The sequence below is a fragment of the Oncorhynchus mykiss genome, chromosome 19, assembly GCF_013265735.2.
Source record: "Oncorhynchus mykiss isolate Arlee chromosome 19, USDA_OmykA_1.1, whole genome shotgun sequence".
Taxonomy (NCBI): domain Eukaryota; kingdom Metazoa; phylum Chordata; class Actinopteri; order Salmoniformes; family Salmonidae; genus Oncorhynchus; species Oncorhynchus mykiss.
In genome coordinates this window covers 15,049,900-15,069,608 of record NC_048583.1, presented here as the reverse complement: position 1 = coordinate 15,069,608, position 19,709 = coordinate 15,049,900, and the positions used below count along the sequence as shown (strand labels likewise).

The window sequence follows — 19,709 nt, the reverse complement described above, 5'->3', positions numbered from 1 at the left end:
AGGACAGAGACAAGACAACATGACAGTACATGACAGTAAACCTGTCATGAGAATTATGTTCTCAGTGTTCATAACACAATTCAATTAAACTACTGTCTGCAACCCAGAATCTGTAAGATACTGGTTGAATGAAACAGACGGAGGCCCAGCTACGATAGTCAGAAAGTTTATTTACGAGAGCGCTGGTTCGTTGTACAAAACCATTCATTTGATACTGGCTCTTACGCACATACTTTCACACACAAACAGACTCCTTATGCACATACTTTCACACACAAACAGAAGGTATCCTACGCACATACTGTCTCACTACCCAGCCGACAGAGATTAGGGAGACCTTGGGACCTTGAGACGTACTCCCTGTCCTCTCACAAATCTCTAGTCAAGTCGGCACCGAATTTTGCTCAGACAGTCTGTGTTTAAGATACTATAAAGACATATTGTACAGATATATTGTTTTACCCTAATTCTGACTAAAACTACACTCACAGATATATAATTTTACTGACTACTCAATTTCATACAATTATATGGTTTCAGGGTGGAATATTCTAATCATTCATTTAAACATATAAATTGCATTAACAAAACCTCCACGATTAAAGCCTTTCACTAATTGTGATTCTGAATATAATATGTTTTACTCCTCCAAACAAATCTAAACATAACATAATTGACTTTTTTAATGTTATTTTTTTATGTTAATGAAGGCTGATTGAGTTTCACTGATTATATCATCAAGGTCTTTTTCAGCCTATTGGCATAGACATTGGCTAGTAATTTATAGTCAGTTGCCAACAATGTGATTGGTCTCCAATTGTCCAGGTAAAGAGTGTCCTTCTTTGGTTTGGGTATAATAACTATTAATCCCTGTCTCAAAGAAGGAAGTAAGATAGCATTAGCAATACCCTCTTTGTAGACCAAAAGCAATAACTCTCAGGCCAAAAATGTCGATAGAATTGAGGAGTCAGGCCATCCAGTCCAGGAGATTTACCTATAGGCATTTGTTTAATGGCTTGGTCCAACTCAGTAATATCTATATCAGAAACACCAAAAACACAAGAAAACACATTGTAGAATGGATAGATCACTACATCAACAAATAAATAGCATCCAAACTCAGAACAGTAAATAAATGTAAATTAAATTCACTACCCATTTAACAAGCATTACAGCATTACACTACCCATTTTTCAAAAACATTACAGGCTATGTAGACAGGCTCCTTCTCTTCAGCAAGATCACCCTTGATCCAGCACTCTATGTGGGGAAGCTGTGCGAGCTGTCCATCCCAGGACCCATCTGCCCAGTGTGAGAGGCCTGACAAGGAGGAGGGCATGGCTGGATTTGTCTCCCGCTTTAATCTTGGGGGTGTCTGAAGCATGCTTGATTGAAGCGGGGTACATGGGTCACCCACCTCTCCCGCTGCCCTCCCCATCAATCTCGGCAGTTGTTTGCATTTCCTAAAGCATAACTTATTCACTTTTAGGTGATATCACATGTTACTTTGTATTGTTTTTTCAAGCATTTGGACAGGAGATTAGTGTTACAATTTGCACGAGTCAATGGGTTCCTGCACACTGTTTGTCAGTTGTCTCACCATTATTTTTCACCTTTATTTCTCATGAGTGTTCATGTTGCTCAACATATCAGCTATGCTGGCCTATTGTAAATGATCAAATAATTGTCTGATCAATACATACAATTCTGAACACATTGTCATTGATACTGCTAATGCAGGGCAAGCAATAAATTGTCCAGTACACTTATTGTATGCTGTTTTCATGTACATTCTCTTATGTCTAAGCTTCTAAGGTGACTCAGCCTTTACTAATTATTGTGAAGTGTATCAGTGACTTGTATTCTGTAATTAGTTACAAAACAATAGATTTGCAATTATGTATCGCTGCTGTTTGTCTGATATCCAACAGTCCATGATCAGCTCTGTTGACCATGAGAGCATTTTGCGGAGAATATGGGTTGCGGGCGCATACTTACAACATGTCTAAAGATTACTTTTCAACATTGCCTGCTTCCAAGCGTTCTCAATACTTAGAAAAAAATCATATTGTTGGGCGTCCCTCATGACAGCACACAAGTTAGCCAGGTGAGTGCTAGCCAGCTACCTGGGTAGGTACTTTAAAATCATAATTTAACTATTCCAAATGTCGTGTATATTTTGTGGTAACTTGTAGAGATAGAAGCAGTCAACTAAACAGAACTCGGACAGATTAATATTTACCTTACTGAGGTGATTCTATTATTTTCTACTCTATCTTTGCTAACACAATGCTCTTTCTAAACAAGTCTGCTCTCAGCTTGAAAGATACTTTTTTTTTAAGCTAATTTTTTATTATTCATTATACAAAAATCAACTTACATTGCTACATCAAACATGTCTAGCATACTAAACACAGGTATTAAAAGATACTCGATCATTTGAGATTTGATGGGTAACGTAAAACAGGACCGTTATTCAAACCACACCCTTTGAGCTATGACGCCACCCAATAAGATCATTTCTCTTCAGTTTAAACGGAAGTGAACATTGACTAAGAACAATTTCCACGTTAGCGTTTTTATTAAGACGTTTATTAACGCAGTGGAACTCATGACATTTAAATGAACAGCATCACATACTTTTCCCAGGTAGTGTTTAATTCTCGTTGGAGACAGGACTTGGTTGATCGATGTTATCTAGTTAACGCTAGCTAGCTGCTAACAATGGCTAACTGTATGGTTTTTCACACTCAGATAGCCTCCATCATGGAGGTGCTAGCAAATGCAGCCGTTGCAGAGATCTGTAAACTCGTAGACGACGACTATGCAGTGTTTCGTTTGGAAATAACTCAAAGTCGGAAAGAAAACAGCTCATTGCGGAGGAAACTACAGCTACTCGATCTGAAAGTCGCACGGGAGCGCGCAGAAAGGACAATGCGAGAGCGCGTCCTCGCCAGTCGTCCCAGTAGTGTTAAGATCCTCAACCGAAACAGAGGAATGACCAGAGGTACGTTTTGCAGAAGAGGGAGGCTGCGGGGCCTGTCGCCCCGTTATCCTATGCGCATGTGTGACTTTAGATGTGTTAACTCAGCATTTCCCAAACTCGGTCCTCCAGACCCTAAAGGGTGTAGTTTTTTTTGTTATTGCCCTAGCACTACACATCTGATACAAATAGTAAACTAATCATCAAGATTTGATCATTTAAATCAGCTTTGCAGTGTTGGTGGGGGGAAAAAAGTGCATCTCTTAGGACCAAGTTTTGACACTGTGTTAACTAGAATTGGGTCTTGGTCAGTTTTTGGATAGTATGCAAGAGTTCCCCCGGATTACTTAGCTATCTTGCATAAAGACAGAATATAATATTCTAACTAAATATTTGATGTACTGCATTTCCTATTATTTACTCATTAAAAACAATTTGATGCATCAAACTTAACCTATTTAATCCCATTTTGTGACCGGAAAAAACGTTTTCAGTTATAAGGCTCTAAAACTTTTACTGAATGATCTATCAATGCATTTACAGCAAATATTGAAATAATAGAGGGTCTCAATGAATGATGTGCAGTGTCACATGTTTATTGTAAATTGTCACATGACCAGAGCTGTTTACTTCCTGGTTGCACCATGAGAAATGAGAAGAGGATGGCTGCATCAAAGCTCCCGAACAACAGGTTAGTAAAGTATGTTAACATAAAGATAGCACAAAGATTTTTGGTACACATCATTTTAAGGTGTCTAGTATTGATATATGCATTTGCAATTACTCAACTTTGTTCAGTGTGGCCATAGAATGTGTAAACATGTTGACGGCAACAATAGTGACCGGGGGGATAACACAGTGCATCTAGGTATACACATAGGCAAAACAAGAACTATGTATGTGTATAACTAACTTTCTACTCTGTTCTTTCTTTTCGTATCACTTTGAGTCAAGTTCTGGATATGTTGGATCTAGGTGACTGCCCAGACAAGGCATGCAACATTGCAGTTATCCCTCAAAATGAGAAAGATGCTGTCCTGAGTGATTGTGATAGCGATGGGTCAGATATGGACTATGGACAGGCCATTCGCCAGCCAGGCTGTTGAATGCATATACTGAACCTATGCAAACAGATCACGACAGAAACAACGTTATCAGTGATTATTCCCCCCCCCCGATCCACAACCTCCCCCACCCCCCTCCATTGTTGATAATGAAGGGCCAAGGGCCTCTACCAGCCAGAGGGGTCAGCCAGAAGAGCCAAGGGGAAAGTTGCAGGTGGTCAAAAATAAAGATTGAGTTCAAACGATCGAAGAGGCCTGCCACCGATGTGATTCCAAAACACATAGTATACAGCCCAAAAATGCAAAAGTTTGGCACGAAACCACTGAGCCACGGAAGGAGATCTTTACTGGCCACCACTGTTGAAGATCAGGCAAGATATAACAAAGCTTCTCACTGGCCAATCAACACGATGCTCCGGTTCAGGAGAAGCCATCATTGTGACAAACGTACTACCTATGCATGTGAGAAATACAAAGCGCCACGGCACATTGATTGCTTCAAGATATACCATGGATCGTAGAAAAGGAGATGAGAGCGAATGAAAAAGGGCTGAAAAAGACAATAAAAGGAAAACAGAAAAGTCGATAAAGGGTGAGGAGAAGCAGCACAACGGACTAGGAAGAAAAGAAAAGTCGATAAAGGGTGAGGAGAAGCAGCACAACGGACTAGGAAGAAAAGAAAAGTCGATAAAGGGTGAGGAGAAGCAGCACAACGGACTAGGAAGAAAAGAAAAGTCGATAAAGGGTGAGGAGAAGCAGCACAACGGACTAGGAAGAAAAGAAAAGTCGATAAAGGGTGAGGAGAAGCAGCACAACGGACTAGGAAGAAAAGAAAAGTCGATAAAGGGTGAGGAGAAGCAGCACAACGGACTAGGAAGAAAAGAAAAGTCGATAAAGGGTGAGGAGAAGCAGCACAACGGACTAGGAAGAAAAGAAAAGTCGATAAAGGGTGAGGAGAAGCAGCACAACGGACTAGGAAGAAAAGAAAAGTCGATAAAGGGTGAGGAGAAGCAGCACAACGGACTAGGAAGAAAAGAAAAGTCGATAAAGGGTGAGGAGAAGCAGCACAACGGACTAGGAAGAAAAGAAAAGTCGATAAAGGGTGAGGAGAAGCAGCACAACGGACTAGGAAGAATAGAAAAGTCGATAAAGGGTGAGGAGAAGCAGCACAACGGACTAGGAAGAAAAGAAAAGTCGATAAAGGGTGAGGAGAAGCAGCACAACGGACTAGGAAGAAAAGAAAAGTCGACGATCAAGACAATCAAAATGACTGAAATGTTTTTGGAAAAGAAAGGTCAATTGATTCAAGACATACTGTATGACAGTAGATGTACCAGGACTGACTGATCATAGTTCAAAACAGTGAAGCACAAACTAATGCACTTGGTTCTGAAGCGTACCTCTATGATATATATATATTTATATATTTTGTATTTTGTTCAGTGTAGGCCTCTACTTGAATGTATATTCTTCAGGCTACCTCTATCCTAAATGTTACCTTTATGTTCAGTGGGAATGAATCACACGAATGCTATACAGTTGTTAGTGAATGTTCGACTAAAATGTCACAATGACAGTTACAATGAATATTGCACTAAAGTACAATTTGAAATGTTACAATAAAGTTACAATATTAATGTTTCAATACATGTTTAACTAAAGTAACAATGTTGAAATACGTTGATGGTTGTTTTTTTTTGTCTGTCTTTGCTCTCAGTATTCATATCGTGTTGTATAAGGGTTTTTGATGTGTAAAATAGTCACACTAGAATGTGACGGGGCATTCTAGTGGCAATGCTGGGGACTGCCAGTGACAGAGTTTTAAATGTGTGAATAACTGGGTTGGGATTTATAAGAACTTTGATAACTGCATAGGAGAAATATGTTAATTTAGTATACCTAACATTATCCCACCGGTCACAATTGTGACCGACCATAAAACAGACCTTTTCAACCTACTTTTCCATTCAAATGTAATAAAATAATGATGGATTACTTCAAAGGGTTACTAATGACACTTGATTTGGATATTTTCATGTCTGGGGAAAATATGGGATTAAATAGGTTAATACATTGATCAATAAATAGTATATCAAGAAGTTATGAGAAGTGTTGCCTTACATCCTTGCCAATTCTAGACAGTAACAATAGTGTACAATATACCATTGAGCATTGACAGTAACTAACCTAATCCATTATTTTCCCCCAATCACTCTCAGGTGAAGGACATTTCTCTGGAGGCCACAGGAGCTTTGTGAAGCCAGTGACAGACAATACATGGAGAGATGACCAACCAATCACTGTTGATGAGGGGAGTGGAACCTCAACCCAGCACGTTATCGTGATAGAAGTTAGTGTAATAGTATTACATAAAAATTACAGTCCAACAAATGTGACCAGTATATTTCAGAAAGGCTCCCCTTGGCTATTCACATGCTTACAAGTACATCCTCATTTATCTGCCATAGGGGAGCTTGTGAGACTTTCCTACAACATTGTTATCCAATTAGACTACCGGTAATAACCTCCTCTCTTCTTGTGTCAGCCTGCAGATGCCTGGTCTGAAAGAGAGGAGGACCCACGGCACAGCAGACACATCCAGACTGGAGTGGCTGGAGTGCCCCATGAAGCCACTGAAGACCCCACCATCGTCCCAGCACCGCCCAGGCCCAGGACCCAACGCAGCATCACGGAGGTCAGTGGAACGCCGAACACCGTCCTCAAGTCAGAGACAGACATAGATTTTAACACACAGGCTCTTACATACAGGATCTGACCACGGATCAGACTCAGAGAGGCTGGGGCCACTGGTCTGTCCTCCTGATCCGGGCCCAGAGTACTTTCCAGTATTTAACCAACGCCAGAGAATGGTTCATTACCGTGGAGATGGTGAGACATTAGACACTGGTGGTGATGATCCATCGGGTTTTAACTCTACAGAGATGGACCCTGGCAACATGCCCTTGGGTTTAGAGACAGACTGATCTGTCTAGAGGGGACTGGAACCAATACAGTAGTAGTGTATACTCTGAAGGGTGCCTAGATAAGAAAGGGGAGGATCTGATTCTAGATGAGGTGACTGTGAAAGTCAAATACTTATTGTACACTTCAAAATAGTTTAAGGTTTATCTGATGACCTTTGACTTATCATAGCTGACTGATTTATCCACAACATATTTATTTATGTCCACCGTGATGGGTTTAACAACAATGAAGTCATTCTGTAACTACAGTATAGGACTCAAACGTAGTGGAGATGGGTAAACACTCCATGTTGAAAGTGGGTTTATTATCTGTGTGTGTGTGTACGTACCCGAGGGAGTGTATGTCTGTGTAATCTGTATCACCTCTCTTCCAGGAGGAGGAGGGTCCAGAGGTGCTGCTGGTGAAGGAGGAGGGTCTGGGGAACACTGAGGGGAACATGGTCATAGAGGACAACCAGACTACACCTCCTCCTGAACCCACAGAGGAACCAGCTGAGCAGCACAGGACCACACACAGTCTCACTGAGGTGAGCCCACTGTAAACAACTGTCTGAATGGTATTAGGTCAGGGCTCGTATCCACATAGCCTATCAGAGTAGGAGTTCTGATCCTCGATCAGCACTCCTACTAAGACTGTGGAAACTGGCCCAGGTCTTGATTAATTTTGTCAAAAGGGTGGGACCATGCCTGAATTATCAAACCATTTTAAAGAGTGTCAAGTAATCAAATCAACTAACATGTTTGCATAGTACTCATAGCAATCCCTCATTGCCCAATCAGAAGATGCTCCATAGCAGGGTGCTCATATCAGATTTCTTGATCCAACATCCTCTCACTCTGTATCTCTTACAGCCAGTAGACATGGAGGATGGGAAGCCTGATCTGCTGCTGGTCAAAGAGGAGACAATAGAAGACGGACCCGAGAGCATTGATCTGCTGAGTGGACTAAAGATGGGGGAGCAAGGTAAGGGAGAAATACATTTAACCTATAGATTACATACTCCTTGTAAAAATAAAAGTAAAAAGTCAGCATAGAGCCTTCTTCAATGGTAGTAGTGATGCGCCTGTATATGATTCTTTCTTCATTTTCTTCATTCATAAAATGAAATGAATACAACTTATGTTGACATACAAAAACATGAACTTCCCCAGGTAATTGACAGAAAAATGTATTGGAGTTCCTCTTCAGTCAGTCAGTCAACTTCGGTACAACATACTATGGGGAGTCGCACTCTCGTGACTGGTTGAAGGATCCACAATCACGCCTGACAAGGCCAATGAAATCTGTACCTCGCTGGAAGCCCCGTCCTTCCACAGGTGATAATCGCGAGGCTCGGATTTATTCCGTCAACTATTCCACTCTTCACCTTGGTGTGAACAGGAACAATTAACCCTACTAAAACAAACAATTGGAAAACGAGACTGTGGTAGAGTGTGCTCACCCCCCTGGACGTTGTGTGCTGAAGTTTGTATTTGGTATCGTTAGTTTCCTAATCCCAAACAGTTAATTATTCATCAGTTTTCTGGAGCAATGAGTAAGATGGCTCAGAAAGCGACCGAGACGACGATGGCTAAGCCGGGTTCAGGGTCACGATCACGCCCCCAGTCATGCGGTTATACTATGCGAACCAGTCCGTGTGCGCATTGCCACATAATGTGTGAAAACTCCCTGGAAAGACGTTGTAGCATTCTTTGTGACTTTCCTTTCCAAGAATCCGGCAACTTGGCTGGGACCGTGGTGCAGGAAGCGGAGAGGGGCTTGAGGCTGTTGTCGGAAAAGGTGGAACTAGCCTCCCAGCAGGGAGGTGGTGAGCCGGTGGGTTCGGTGACATACAGGGCCCATGTTCGGATGACGCCATGGTGTCCCTGGACACTTCCGGGGGTTTCCTCAGGTGATGAAGAGGACTTAGTTTGGGGACAGCCACCTCCTCACGCTATGAAAGTAGCATCATTTTTTGGTAGTCCATGAGGGGCCAGGGGCTGAGTGTGTTGACCTATCAGGATGATTGGCTGATGGCAGTCAAAGGAACAAGCAGTGTTACACACCGAGGCTAATGCCCCATGTTCATTCTCTAGGTTTTATTGTAAACCAGAAAAAAGAGTTGTCTCAGCACATTCCATTCCTGGGTCTCGAGTTAGACTCATCCTTAAATTGCACTTTTCTATCCCCGGAGAGGTTGTTGGGTTTCCAGCTCTGCTTGGCCCAAATTTGTTTTTCACCAGTTCCTGTATGTTTTCACCAGTTCCTGCGTCTACTGGGGATGATGCTTCTATGGATGGTGGTCAGGCTGTTGAGGCTGTTCCAGTGTTGGGGGCTAGCGACACGCTTGGATGCATCTCGCCACCTAAACCGGTCAATTCCAGTGTCCCAGACATGACTTCAGGCACTGGCCCAGTGGAGGGATCCCCGGCTACTGTCGCAAGAGGTTCTCATGGGCCAGGTGTTGTCCCGCAAGGTGATCACGACAGACGGGCGCGGTGTGCGAGGGTTACTGAATTCGAGAAGTATGGACGGTGTCGCAGAGAGCCTGGCATATCAATTACCTGGAACTTCTGATTGTCAGACATGTGCGGGCAGTGGTGTTAAAAGTACTAAATTGTCATACTTGAGGAAAAGTAAAGATGCCTTCATAGAAAATGACTCAAGTAAAAAAAGTCACCCAGTAAAATACTACTTGAGTAAAAGTTTAAATGTATTTGCTTTTAAATATACTTAAGTATCAAAAGTAAAAGTATAAACCATTTCAAATTTCTTATTGAGTAAACCAGACGGCAGAATTTAATTTTTTATTTTGATTGACGAGAGCCAGGGGCACACTCCCAATACTCAGACATGATTTACAAACTAAGTATTTGTGTTTAGTGAGTCCGCCAGATCAGACTCAGTAGGGATAACAAGCGATGTTCTCTTGATAAGTGTGTGAATTTGACACATTTCCTGTACTTTTGGGTGTCAAGGAAAATGTATGGAGTAAAAAGTACATTATTTTATTTTGGAATGTAGTAAAGTAAAAGTAGGCACAAATATTAATAGTAAAGTACAGATACCCCAAAAAACTACTTAAGCAGTACTTTCAAGTATTTGTACTTAAGTACTTTACACCACTGTGTGCTGGTCGTATCTAACGATAGTGGCTGAGTTGGTAGAGCATGGTGCTTGCAATGCCAGGGTTGTTGGTTCGGTTCCCACGGGGAACCAGTATGAAAATGGTACACAAATGTGCGCTCTCACTCTTGTAAGTCATGCTGGATAAGAGCGTGTGCTAAATGACTTAAATGTATATATAATACATCAACAGGCAAAGCGGACCCTCCCCCTCCTCACCTTGGCTCGCTCCCTGTTGTGGTGGAGCAGTGCACATCACACATCAGGTGATGCATGTTCTTGGTTACCTCAACTCGGGTGGATCTGCTATCCAGGGGGGCCCCTTTTCGTCAAGGGCGGAGACTACACCCCTGGGTGGTTGCCCAGATATGGGAGAGGTTCGGCAATGCCGACATAGATCTTTACGCATTTCAAGAAAATGCGCATTGTCGTCTTTTTTTCTGCACGAAGGACCCAAGCGCCCCGTTGGGAAAGACTCTCTGGCGCACCAGTGACCTTTTGACCTTCCTTTATGCATTTCCACCAGTGGTGGAACTTGTGCTTGTGCTTTCGAACAAGTAAAAAAATCTGCACTACTTGTGGCTAAAAAATTTTGTCAAACCTTGAGAGAGATATTAACTTGAAGGAAGGAATGAATCCTGTTGACGGCGGGGTGTCCAGCGTCACGCGGATTTCATTGGCCTTGTCAGGCGTGATTGTAGATCCTTCAATCGAAGTGGCGAGTGTGCGACTCCCCATAGTATGTTGTACCTTGTTTCCCTCCTTCAGGGAACAGTATTTATAGTCATAACGTTACATTTTATCTTCCATGTTTGGAAAGTATTTTGTAACCTCTTGCAGGTGGTTGGCTGGAGGCTAACAGAGGAGACTGGGCGGACAACTTGGATTCCCAAGACGGTGCAGCCAAGGGCCCAGGGGACAACATCACTGAGCAGGCCAGGACTAGAGATGACATAGTGGAGGTCAGTGGATGGGACAGTGTCCTCAACTCTGGGCTGGGGAGCAACACTGTTAATAACAACCAGAAACAGACAGTGGAACACAAAACAACAACTGAACTGAGACCAGGACTGGCTGAGACCAGGGCGAGGCGTAGAATTGGTCTGCGGGGACTGGGAGGTGTCCGTATACGGCTGGAGAGAACAGACACTGACTCGCCTAGCGATGCTCCATCCTGCTCCTATAGTGGTGATTCAGAGAGACTGATGGCGCCTCAGGTTAACCCCCTAACAGATGCTGCCTTTAGCATACCTTCTATAGGATCTATCAACTGGAACATGGACCCTGCGACACCACAGACACTTCCTGGCCTTCATCCTCCTCACACTCTCCTAATGTTAAACCAGACCTCAGACAATGCCAGTGCCTCAACACTAAATGGCTACACAAGCCCATTGACACATGACCCTAGTAGAGACGGAATCAGTAAAGGTGGCAGCTCCAAAGAGAAGTGCTTTCCGTCTTCATTCTGTGGGAAAGCCTTCAGTTCCCCCAAACAGGTGGAGATCCACCAGAGGATGCACACGGGGGAGAAAGCGTTCAGCTGCCACCTGTGCCCGGCCAGTTTCTCCCGATCGTCCAACCTGAAGAGGCATCAGAGGGTCCACACAGGGGAGAAACCCTACAGCTGCCCCCAGTGTGCGAAGAGGTTCTCCCACCACCACAATATGAAGGTGCACCAGAAGGTCCATACGGGAGAGGCAGTGTCCCTGAGTAGCCTTATCAGACATAGTTGTGTCTAATAATTGAGAGAAATCGTATCACTTGAAATGTACAATGGGGATGTCTTGGAACTGTTATTTAGTTGAAATATTATAGTTATCATGTGAAGTGTCTTAGGATAAGGGGGTAATTAACCACATACCCCTCATTAATCCTTTGTTAACTTATTTGAAACAGGCTTGTGTAAATACCTATTTTTAGAGAGACAGTAAACCTAGCTGGGGGGGTGGAATGCATCGCTACTAGCATTAGCGCAAATACATGCTAACTGTTCCCGTAAACTTCCAGGCATTAGGCCAACAACTATCCATTTAAAAGCTTGTCTCTGCAAAAATATAAAAACTAAATGTACATATCTTTTGCGGAGGTGGCTAAATTAATATAGAGGAAAAACTCAATTCCCCTTTAAAAAAAACAGCCCCCTCCCACAATGGCACCATGTTCAGGAAGTATCATTTGTTGGTGGGGGGAAAAAACGGTGTAAAGCAAAATGATTCCACTCTAAGGTTCCACCCTGTTAGGATTATGCACCTAACGGTTGTTAAATGTTTGAGAAAATGGCAAATAAATGACTAATGTCAATATTCATTTCTCTTTGAATAATATATTTTATACAATTCTTAATTAGTTACATAGTCTAATGTAAGTAATGAAATGTGCATATATAATTGTAATTAGTAATGTAATTGGCTAGCAACAATAAATCTGTTCATGTTTTACAAACTCAGGTTGACGATGTTTAAAAAGTATTTTTATTTTATTTGATCAAATAAATAGAAAGTAAACTAATGCACAATATTCATTATTATTATAGGCGTAATGGTTTTCAGCCATTTCATTCATTTAACAAAAAATATAAAATGCAACATGTAAAGTGTTTGTCCCATATTTCATCTGCTGAAATAAAAGATCCCAGAAATGTTACATATACACAAAAACCTTATTTCGCAAAAAAGTTGTGCACAAATTTGTTTACATCCCAGTTAGTGAGCATTTCTCCTTTGTCAAGGTAATCAGCATGATCATTACACAGTTGCACCTTGTGCTGGGGACAATAAAAGGCTACTCTGAAATGTGCAGTTTTGTCACTCAACACAATGTCTCAAATTTTGAGGGCGTGTGCAATTGGCATGCGGACTGCAGGAATGTCCACAAGAGCTTTTGTCACATAATTGAATGTTAATTTCTCTACCATAAGCCGCCTCCAACATTGTTTTTGAGAATTTGGAAGTATTTCCAACCGGCCTCACAACCGCCGACCACTTTTATGGCGTCGCGTGTCAATGTTGTGAACAGAGTGCCCCATTGTGGCGGTGGGGTTATGGTATGGGCAGGCATAAGCTACGGACAATGAACACAATTGCATTTTATCGATGGAAATTTGAATGCACAGATATACCGTGATGAGATCCTGTCGGGCCCATTCATCTACCGCCTTTACGTCATGTTTCAGCATAATAATGCAAGGCCCCACATCGCAAGGATCTGTACACAATTCTTGGAACCTGAAAATGCCCCAGTTCTTCCATGGCCTGCATACTCACCAGACAAGTCACCCATTGAGCATGTTTGGGATGCTCGGGATCAACATGTACCACAGCGTGTTCCAGTTCCCGCCAATATCCAGGAACTTCTCACAGCCATTGAGTGGGACAACATGCCACAGGCCACAATCAGTCTGATCAACTCTATGTGAAGGAGATATGTCGCGCTGCACGAGGCAAATGGTGGTCACACCAGATACTGACTGGTTTTCCGATCCACGCCCCTACCTTATTTTAAGGTATCTGTGACTGATGCATATCGGTATTCCCAGGCATGTGAAATCCATAGATTAGGGCCTAATGAATTTATTTCAATTGACTGATTTCCTGATATGAACTGTAACTCAGTAAAATCTTTGAAACTATTTTTGTTCAGACCTTAAATCAAATATGTCATTGTTTAAATCTATTCATTATTGCTGTTTGTTCCCTCCCTATTGCTTTCATTTTCTATAAATGTATGTAGTTCTGTTCTTGAGCTGTTCTTGTCTATTGATGTTCGCTATTATGTCATTCTGGATTATGTTTCATCTTGACCCCAGGAAGAGTAGGTGCTGCTTTTGCAAGAGCTAATGGGGATCCTAATAAAATACCAAGTACCCTGTTGTGCTTCATTCTACCCTGTTGTGCTTCATTCTACCCTGTTGGGTTGGTATTTTAAAATCAGAATATAACAATACAATCAAATGTTCTGCATATTTTTGTGGTAACTTATAGCGATATAAGTGGTAAACTAAACATTCATCCCCCTTTTAGACTTTTCCTAATTTTGTTATGAACTGGAGTTAAAATGGATTTAATTGTATTTTTTTTCGTCAACAATTTAATCAAAATACTCTGTCAAAGTGGAAGATTTTTTTTAAATATAAAAATTGGATAACTAAAATATACAGTAATCATTGCATAAGTATTCCCCTTTTTTGTTTAGGCAAGCCTAAATGAGTTCAGGAGTACATTTCTCTAGACAAATCACATATGTTACAAGGAATCACTGTGACATGATTATACCCAGACACATCTAAGATAGTCATCCTTCTGAACTGAGCTTCAGGACAAGAATGCAACTGTTCAGGGATGTTACCATGAGGCCATTGGTGATTTTTAAAACTCATTGGTGAGTTTAATGGCTGAGATGGAAGAATTGAGGATGGATCAACACTGTAGGTAATGACAGAATGACAAGAATACAAATATTCAAAAACATCCATCCTGTAAGCAACAAAGCACTAAAGTAATACTACAAAATAAACACAGCAAAGGACGTTTTGGCCTAAATGCAAAGCCTTCTGTTTGGGGGAAACAGAACACATCACTGAGTAACTGCCTCCTTATTTTCAAGCATGTTGGTGGCTGCATTATGGGTATGCTTGACATCAGCAAATACTGGGATTTTTCAGGATGAAAAGAAACAGGATGTAGCTAAGCACAGGCAAAATCCCAGAGGAAAACCTGCTTCAGTCTGCTTTACACCAGACACTCAGAGGAATTCACCTTTCAGCAGGACAATGACTTACAACACAAGGCCAAATATACACTGGAGTTGCTTATCAAGAAGACCGTGAACGTTCCTGAATGGCCAAGTTACATTTTTGACTTAAATCTGCTTGAAAATCTAGGGCAAGACATAAAATTGCTGTCTAGCCATGATCCCCAACACCTTGACAGAGGTTGAAGAATTTCAAATGATATTGGGCAAATATTGCACAATAGCATACAGGTGTGCAAAGCTCTCAAGAGACTTACCCAAGAAGATTCAACGCTGTAATCACTACCAAAGTATTTACTCAGGGGGGTGAATACTTATGTAATCAAGGTATAATAATGTTGTAGTTGTCATAAATCTTCAAACAATGTTAGAATTTTTGTTCCACTTTGACAGAGTATTTTCAATAAATTGTTGACAAATTACAATTAAATCCATTTAAATTCCAGGTTGTAACACAATCAAATGGAGAAGTTTAAGGTGGGCGAAGACTTACGCAACGCACTGTATTGTAATAATTATCATAAGAAGGACCGAAGCACAAGGACAGTTGAATATTTACCTTACTGAGGTGCCGTAGATGGACTCTACATTCTATTATTGTCTCGCTGTCACACTGTTCTTTCTAAGCTAATCTGCTGTCATCTTGAAAGGTATTGATCAAAGGAGATGTGATGTAATAAGCTGTACCGTAATTCAAAGAACAATACACATAAATACTTAATTTAACCACACCCTTTGAGCTATGACGCCAACCAATAAGAGCCTTTCTCTTCAGTCGATACGGAAGTGAACAGGAACCAATAACAATTTCCACGTTAGCGTTTTTGTTGTTGTTTAGACGTTTGTTAACACTGTGTAACTCAAAATATGACTAATTTAACTGCACAGCATCACATTATTTCCCCCGGGCAGTGTTTACTTTGCGTTGTGTTGGAAATTTTCCAGTACATGTGTGCACATTATACATCTTATAGTAGTAGTAAGCAGAATAAGTGCACTCTATATGTGTCTAGGTCATTAGGCTAAGGGAAGCCATGACCTAGTCCAGTGAGGTACATTAGACACGTGCATTAGGAGCATTTGTTTATATTACTTAAGCACCATTAGACATGCACCTGCCTTGGGAGTGTGCATGTCTGTTTATTTTTGTACCATTGCTATGGCCTAATGTTTACTATTGCTATGGGTACGTGAATTATATGAAAAGCACGAAAGGATTACATGTAGTGTATATCTGTGGACACCTGCTTGTCGAACATCTCATTCCAAAATCATGGGCATTAATATGAAGTTGGTCCCCCCTTTTCTGCTATAAGAGCCTCCACTCTTCTGGGAAGGCTTTCCATTAGATGTTGGAACATTGGCTGAATGGAAGCAAGTCCCCGCAGCACAAGAGCATTAGTGAGGTCGGGCACTGATGTTGGGCGATTAGGCCTGGCTCGCAGCTTTGCGTTCTAGTTCATCTCAAAGGTGTAAGATGGGGTTGAGGTCAGGGCTCTGTGCATGCCAGTCAAGTTCTTCCACACCGATCTCAAACCATTTCTGTATAGACCACACTTTGTGCACAGGGGCATTTTCATGCTGAATCAGGAATGGGCCTACCCCAAATTGTTGCCACAAAGTTGGAAGTGTAGAATAATCTAGAATATCACATTGTATGCTGTAGCATTAAGATTTCCCTTTGCCGGAACTAAGGGGCCAAGCCCGAACCATGATAAACAGCCCCAGACCATTATTACTCCTCCATGAACCTTTACAGTTGGCACTATGCATTCGGGCAGGTAGCGTTCTGCTGGCATCCGCCAAACCCGGATTCGTCCATTGGACTGCCAGATGGTGAAGCGTGATTCGTCACTCCAGAGAACGCGTTTCCACTGCTCCAGAGTCCAATGGTGGTGAGCTTTACACCACTCCAGCTGACACTTGACATTGTGATCTTAGGCTTGTGTGCGGCTACTCAGCCATGGAAACCCATTTCATGAAGCTCCCGACAAACAGTTCTTGTGCCGATGCTGCTTCCAGAGGCAGTTTGGAACCTGGTAGTGAGTGTTGCAACCAAGGACAGACGATTATTATGCGCTACAGCACTCGGCGGTCCAGTTCTGTGAGCTTGTGTGGCTTACCACTTTGCGGCTGAGCCGTTGTTGCTCCTAGAGGTTTCCACTTCACAATAACAGCACTCACAGTTGACCGCGGCAGCTCTAGTAGGGCAGAAATTTGACGAACTGACTTGTTGGAAAGGTGGTATCCTATGACGGTGCCACATTGAAAGTCACTCAGCTCTTCTGTACGGTCCATTCTACTGCCAATGTTTGCCTATAGAGATTGCATGGCTGTGTGCTTGATTGTATACACCTGTCAGCTACGAGTGTGGCTGAAATAGCCAAATCACTAATTTGAAGAGGTGCTATACAAAAGTATAGCTTGTGAGACTTCCCTACGACATTGTTATCCAATTAGTCTCATGTGCCGGTAATAACCTCTTCTCTTCTTATGTCAGTCTGCAGATGCAGAGGCTGCAAGTCCTGGGGTCAAGCTGGAGAGGACTGGAGGAGAGGAGGACCAACGACACAGCAGAGACATCCAGACTGGAGCTCCCCATGTAGCCACAGAGGTCCCCACCACCTCCGCCCCAGCGCCGCCCAGTACCCGACGTAGCATCACGGAGTTCAGTGGAACCTCGAACGCATTCCTCAAGTCAGAGACCAACACAGAGACTGTAAAACACAGGCTCTTACACCCAGGATATGACCACGGATCAGACCCAGAGAGACTGGAGCGACTGGTCTGTCCTCCTGCTCCTGGCTCTGAATACTTAACGGTATTTCACCAGAGCCAGAGGACAGTTCATTCCTGTTGTGACACGTTAGATACTGGTGTTGATGATCTGCCTTGCACTTACACAACAGAGATGGACCCTGGCAACATGCCCTTGGGTTTAGAGACACAGACTGATCTGTCTAAAGGGGGCTGGAACCGGTATAGTAGTAGTGTATACTCTGAAGGGTGCCTAGATAAGAAAGGGGAGGTTATAGTCGTAGACGAAGTGACTGTGAAAATGGAGGGCGACGTTCCTCTGACACTGAATGCAGACAAGACTCACTTAGGACTTGGACACTCACAAGGTAGAGATGTCTTAGATTACAGGGAAAGTTTAGAGACTAATCCAAATGTTGCGACCCACTCCCCTTTACACATTCTCAGGGATCGCGACACAGTGTCCACGTCGATGGGGCCTTCCGATTCACACGGCCGCATCCTTTTCTATCAAGTATTGAACTCAAAGGACCAAAGGGCCCAGGCTCAGGAAGGGGGAGCAACATCAGGCAATAGTAAAGAGAAACGGTTCATCTGCATGTCCTGTAACAAAGGCTTCAGCTGCCTCCAGAACGTAAAGACTCACCAGAGGGTCCACACAGGGGTGAAACCCTTCAGCTGTACCCAGTGTCAGATGCGCTTCTCCCACTCGTACAGCCTGAAGAGGCACCAGAGGGTCCACACAGGGGAGAACTCTACAGCTGCCAGTAGAGTGAGAAGCGGTTCTCCCACCAGAACCCGCTGAAGATGCACCTTTGCCTCGCAAAGAAGGGCGCCTATTGGTAGATAGGTCAACAACAAAAAAACAGTGAATATTGCTTTGAGCATGGTGAAGTTATTAATTACAGTTTGGATGGTGTATCAATACACCCAGGTACTGCAAAGATACATGCGTCCTTCCTAACTCAGTTGCCGGAGAGGAAGGAAACCGCTCAAGGATTTCAACATGAGGCCAATGGTGACTTTAATACAGTTATAGTTTAATGGCTGTGATTGGAGAATTGAGGATGGATCAACAACATTGTAGTTACTCCACAAAACTAACCTAAATGACAGAGTAAAAAAGAAGAAATGTACAGAATACAACATATTCCAAAACATGCATCCTGTTTGCAATTAGGGACTAAATTAAAACAGCAAAAAAATGTGGCATTTCTAAAAACTTTGTCCTCAATACAAAGCGTTATGTTTGGGGCAAATCCAACAACACATCACTGAGTACCTACCACTCTTCATATTTTCAATGTTCTTATCCCTTGCTTGCTAGCTATCCAACTATGGCTAACTTAGTCACATCAAACAATGCAGGCCGAATAACAACAAAGTAGCTGCATTTACAGAAGCAGTCTTTTAGTGACATTTATTTGGATACATCCATAACAATGAGCTAAATGAGGCGCGATTTCACCTGGCATAGAAAATGTGCTCTCATGAGGACACTTGTTCAGAGGAGCTAGCTAACAACACAGCTAACACAATCACTTCAAACTGAAGCTGGAAAGACTGAAAACTAGCTGCACTTCGTTTTCGTTTTACCTGTTTTCTTTTGACATTTCTTTGTACAGTGGAGATCAAGTTTATAAATTGTCTGGCTGGGCTGTTGAGACAGTGGATTGCGCAGTGAGATGGAACAGAGTAGATAGGCATTTCAACGTCATAGTTTTAGCCGGTGGTAGCTAAAACCTGGAATGCAGATTTAAACAGCTTCCAGGATTAGTCCCACCCATTGTTTAATGATCAACAACTAACTTGACAGAGCTTGAAGACATTTTAAAAGAATAATATGGAAGTATTGTACAGTCCAGGTGTGTAAAGCTCTGAGAGACTTACTCAGAAAGACTCAGCTGTAATTGCTGCCAAAGGTTATTTTAACATGTATTGACTCAGGGATGTGAATACTTATGTAAATTACATATTTCTGTATTTAATTTTCAATAAATGTGCTAAAATTTCTAAAAACATGTTTTCAGTTTGTCATTATGTCATTCAGTGTTGTCACGATA

At 42.3% G+C, this 19,709-nt stretch overlaps 1 protein-coding gene across 5 annotated transcripts in view; it reads left to right on the top strand.

Moving 5' to 3' along the window:
- The first annotated feature begins 2,505 nt into the window (after positions 1–2,505).
- Positions 2,506–19,709, top strand: part of LOC110497400 (zinc finger and BTB domain-containing protein 20) — a 34,033-nt gene continuing 16,829 nt past the window's right edge. The window contains exons 1-9 of one of the 5 annotated variants that reach the window (XM_036953689.1): positions 2,506–2,649; positions 2,755–3,007; positions 6,267–6,397; positions 6,593–6,742; positions 6,817–6,936; positions 7,406–7,558; positions 7,884–7,995; positions 10,978–11,099; positions 17,390–18,611. In XM_036953689.1, coding sequence (XP_036809584.1) covers positions 2,623–2,649; positions 2,755–3,007; positions 6,267–6,397; positions 6,593–6,742; positions 6,817–6,936; positions 7,406–7,558; positions 7,884–7,995; positions 10,978–11,099; positions 17,390–18,451 — 2,130 coding nt within the window. In that variant the 5' untranslated portion in view covers positions 2,506–2,622 and the 3' untranslated portion in view covers positions 18,452–18,611. Of the gene's footprint in view, positions 3,008–3,032; positions 3,675–6,266; positions 6,398–6,592; positions 6,743–6,816; positions 6,937–7,405; positions 7,559–7,883; positions 7,996–10,977; positions 11,739–17,389; positions 18,612–19,709 lie in introns of those variants that run through there. The other 4 variants (XM_036953688.1, XM_036953690.1, XM_036953691.1 and 1 more) reach the window with 4 other exon arrangements.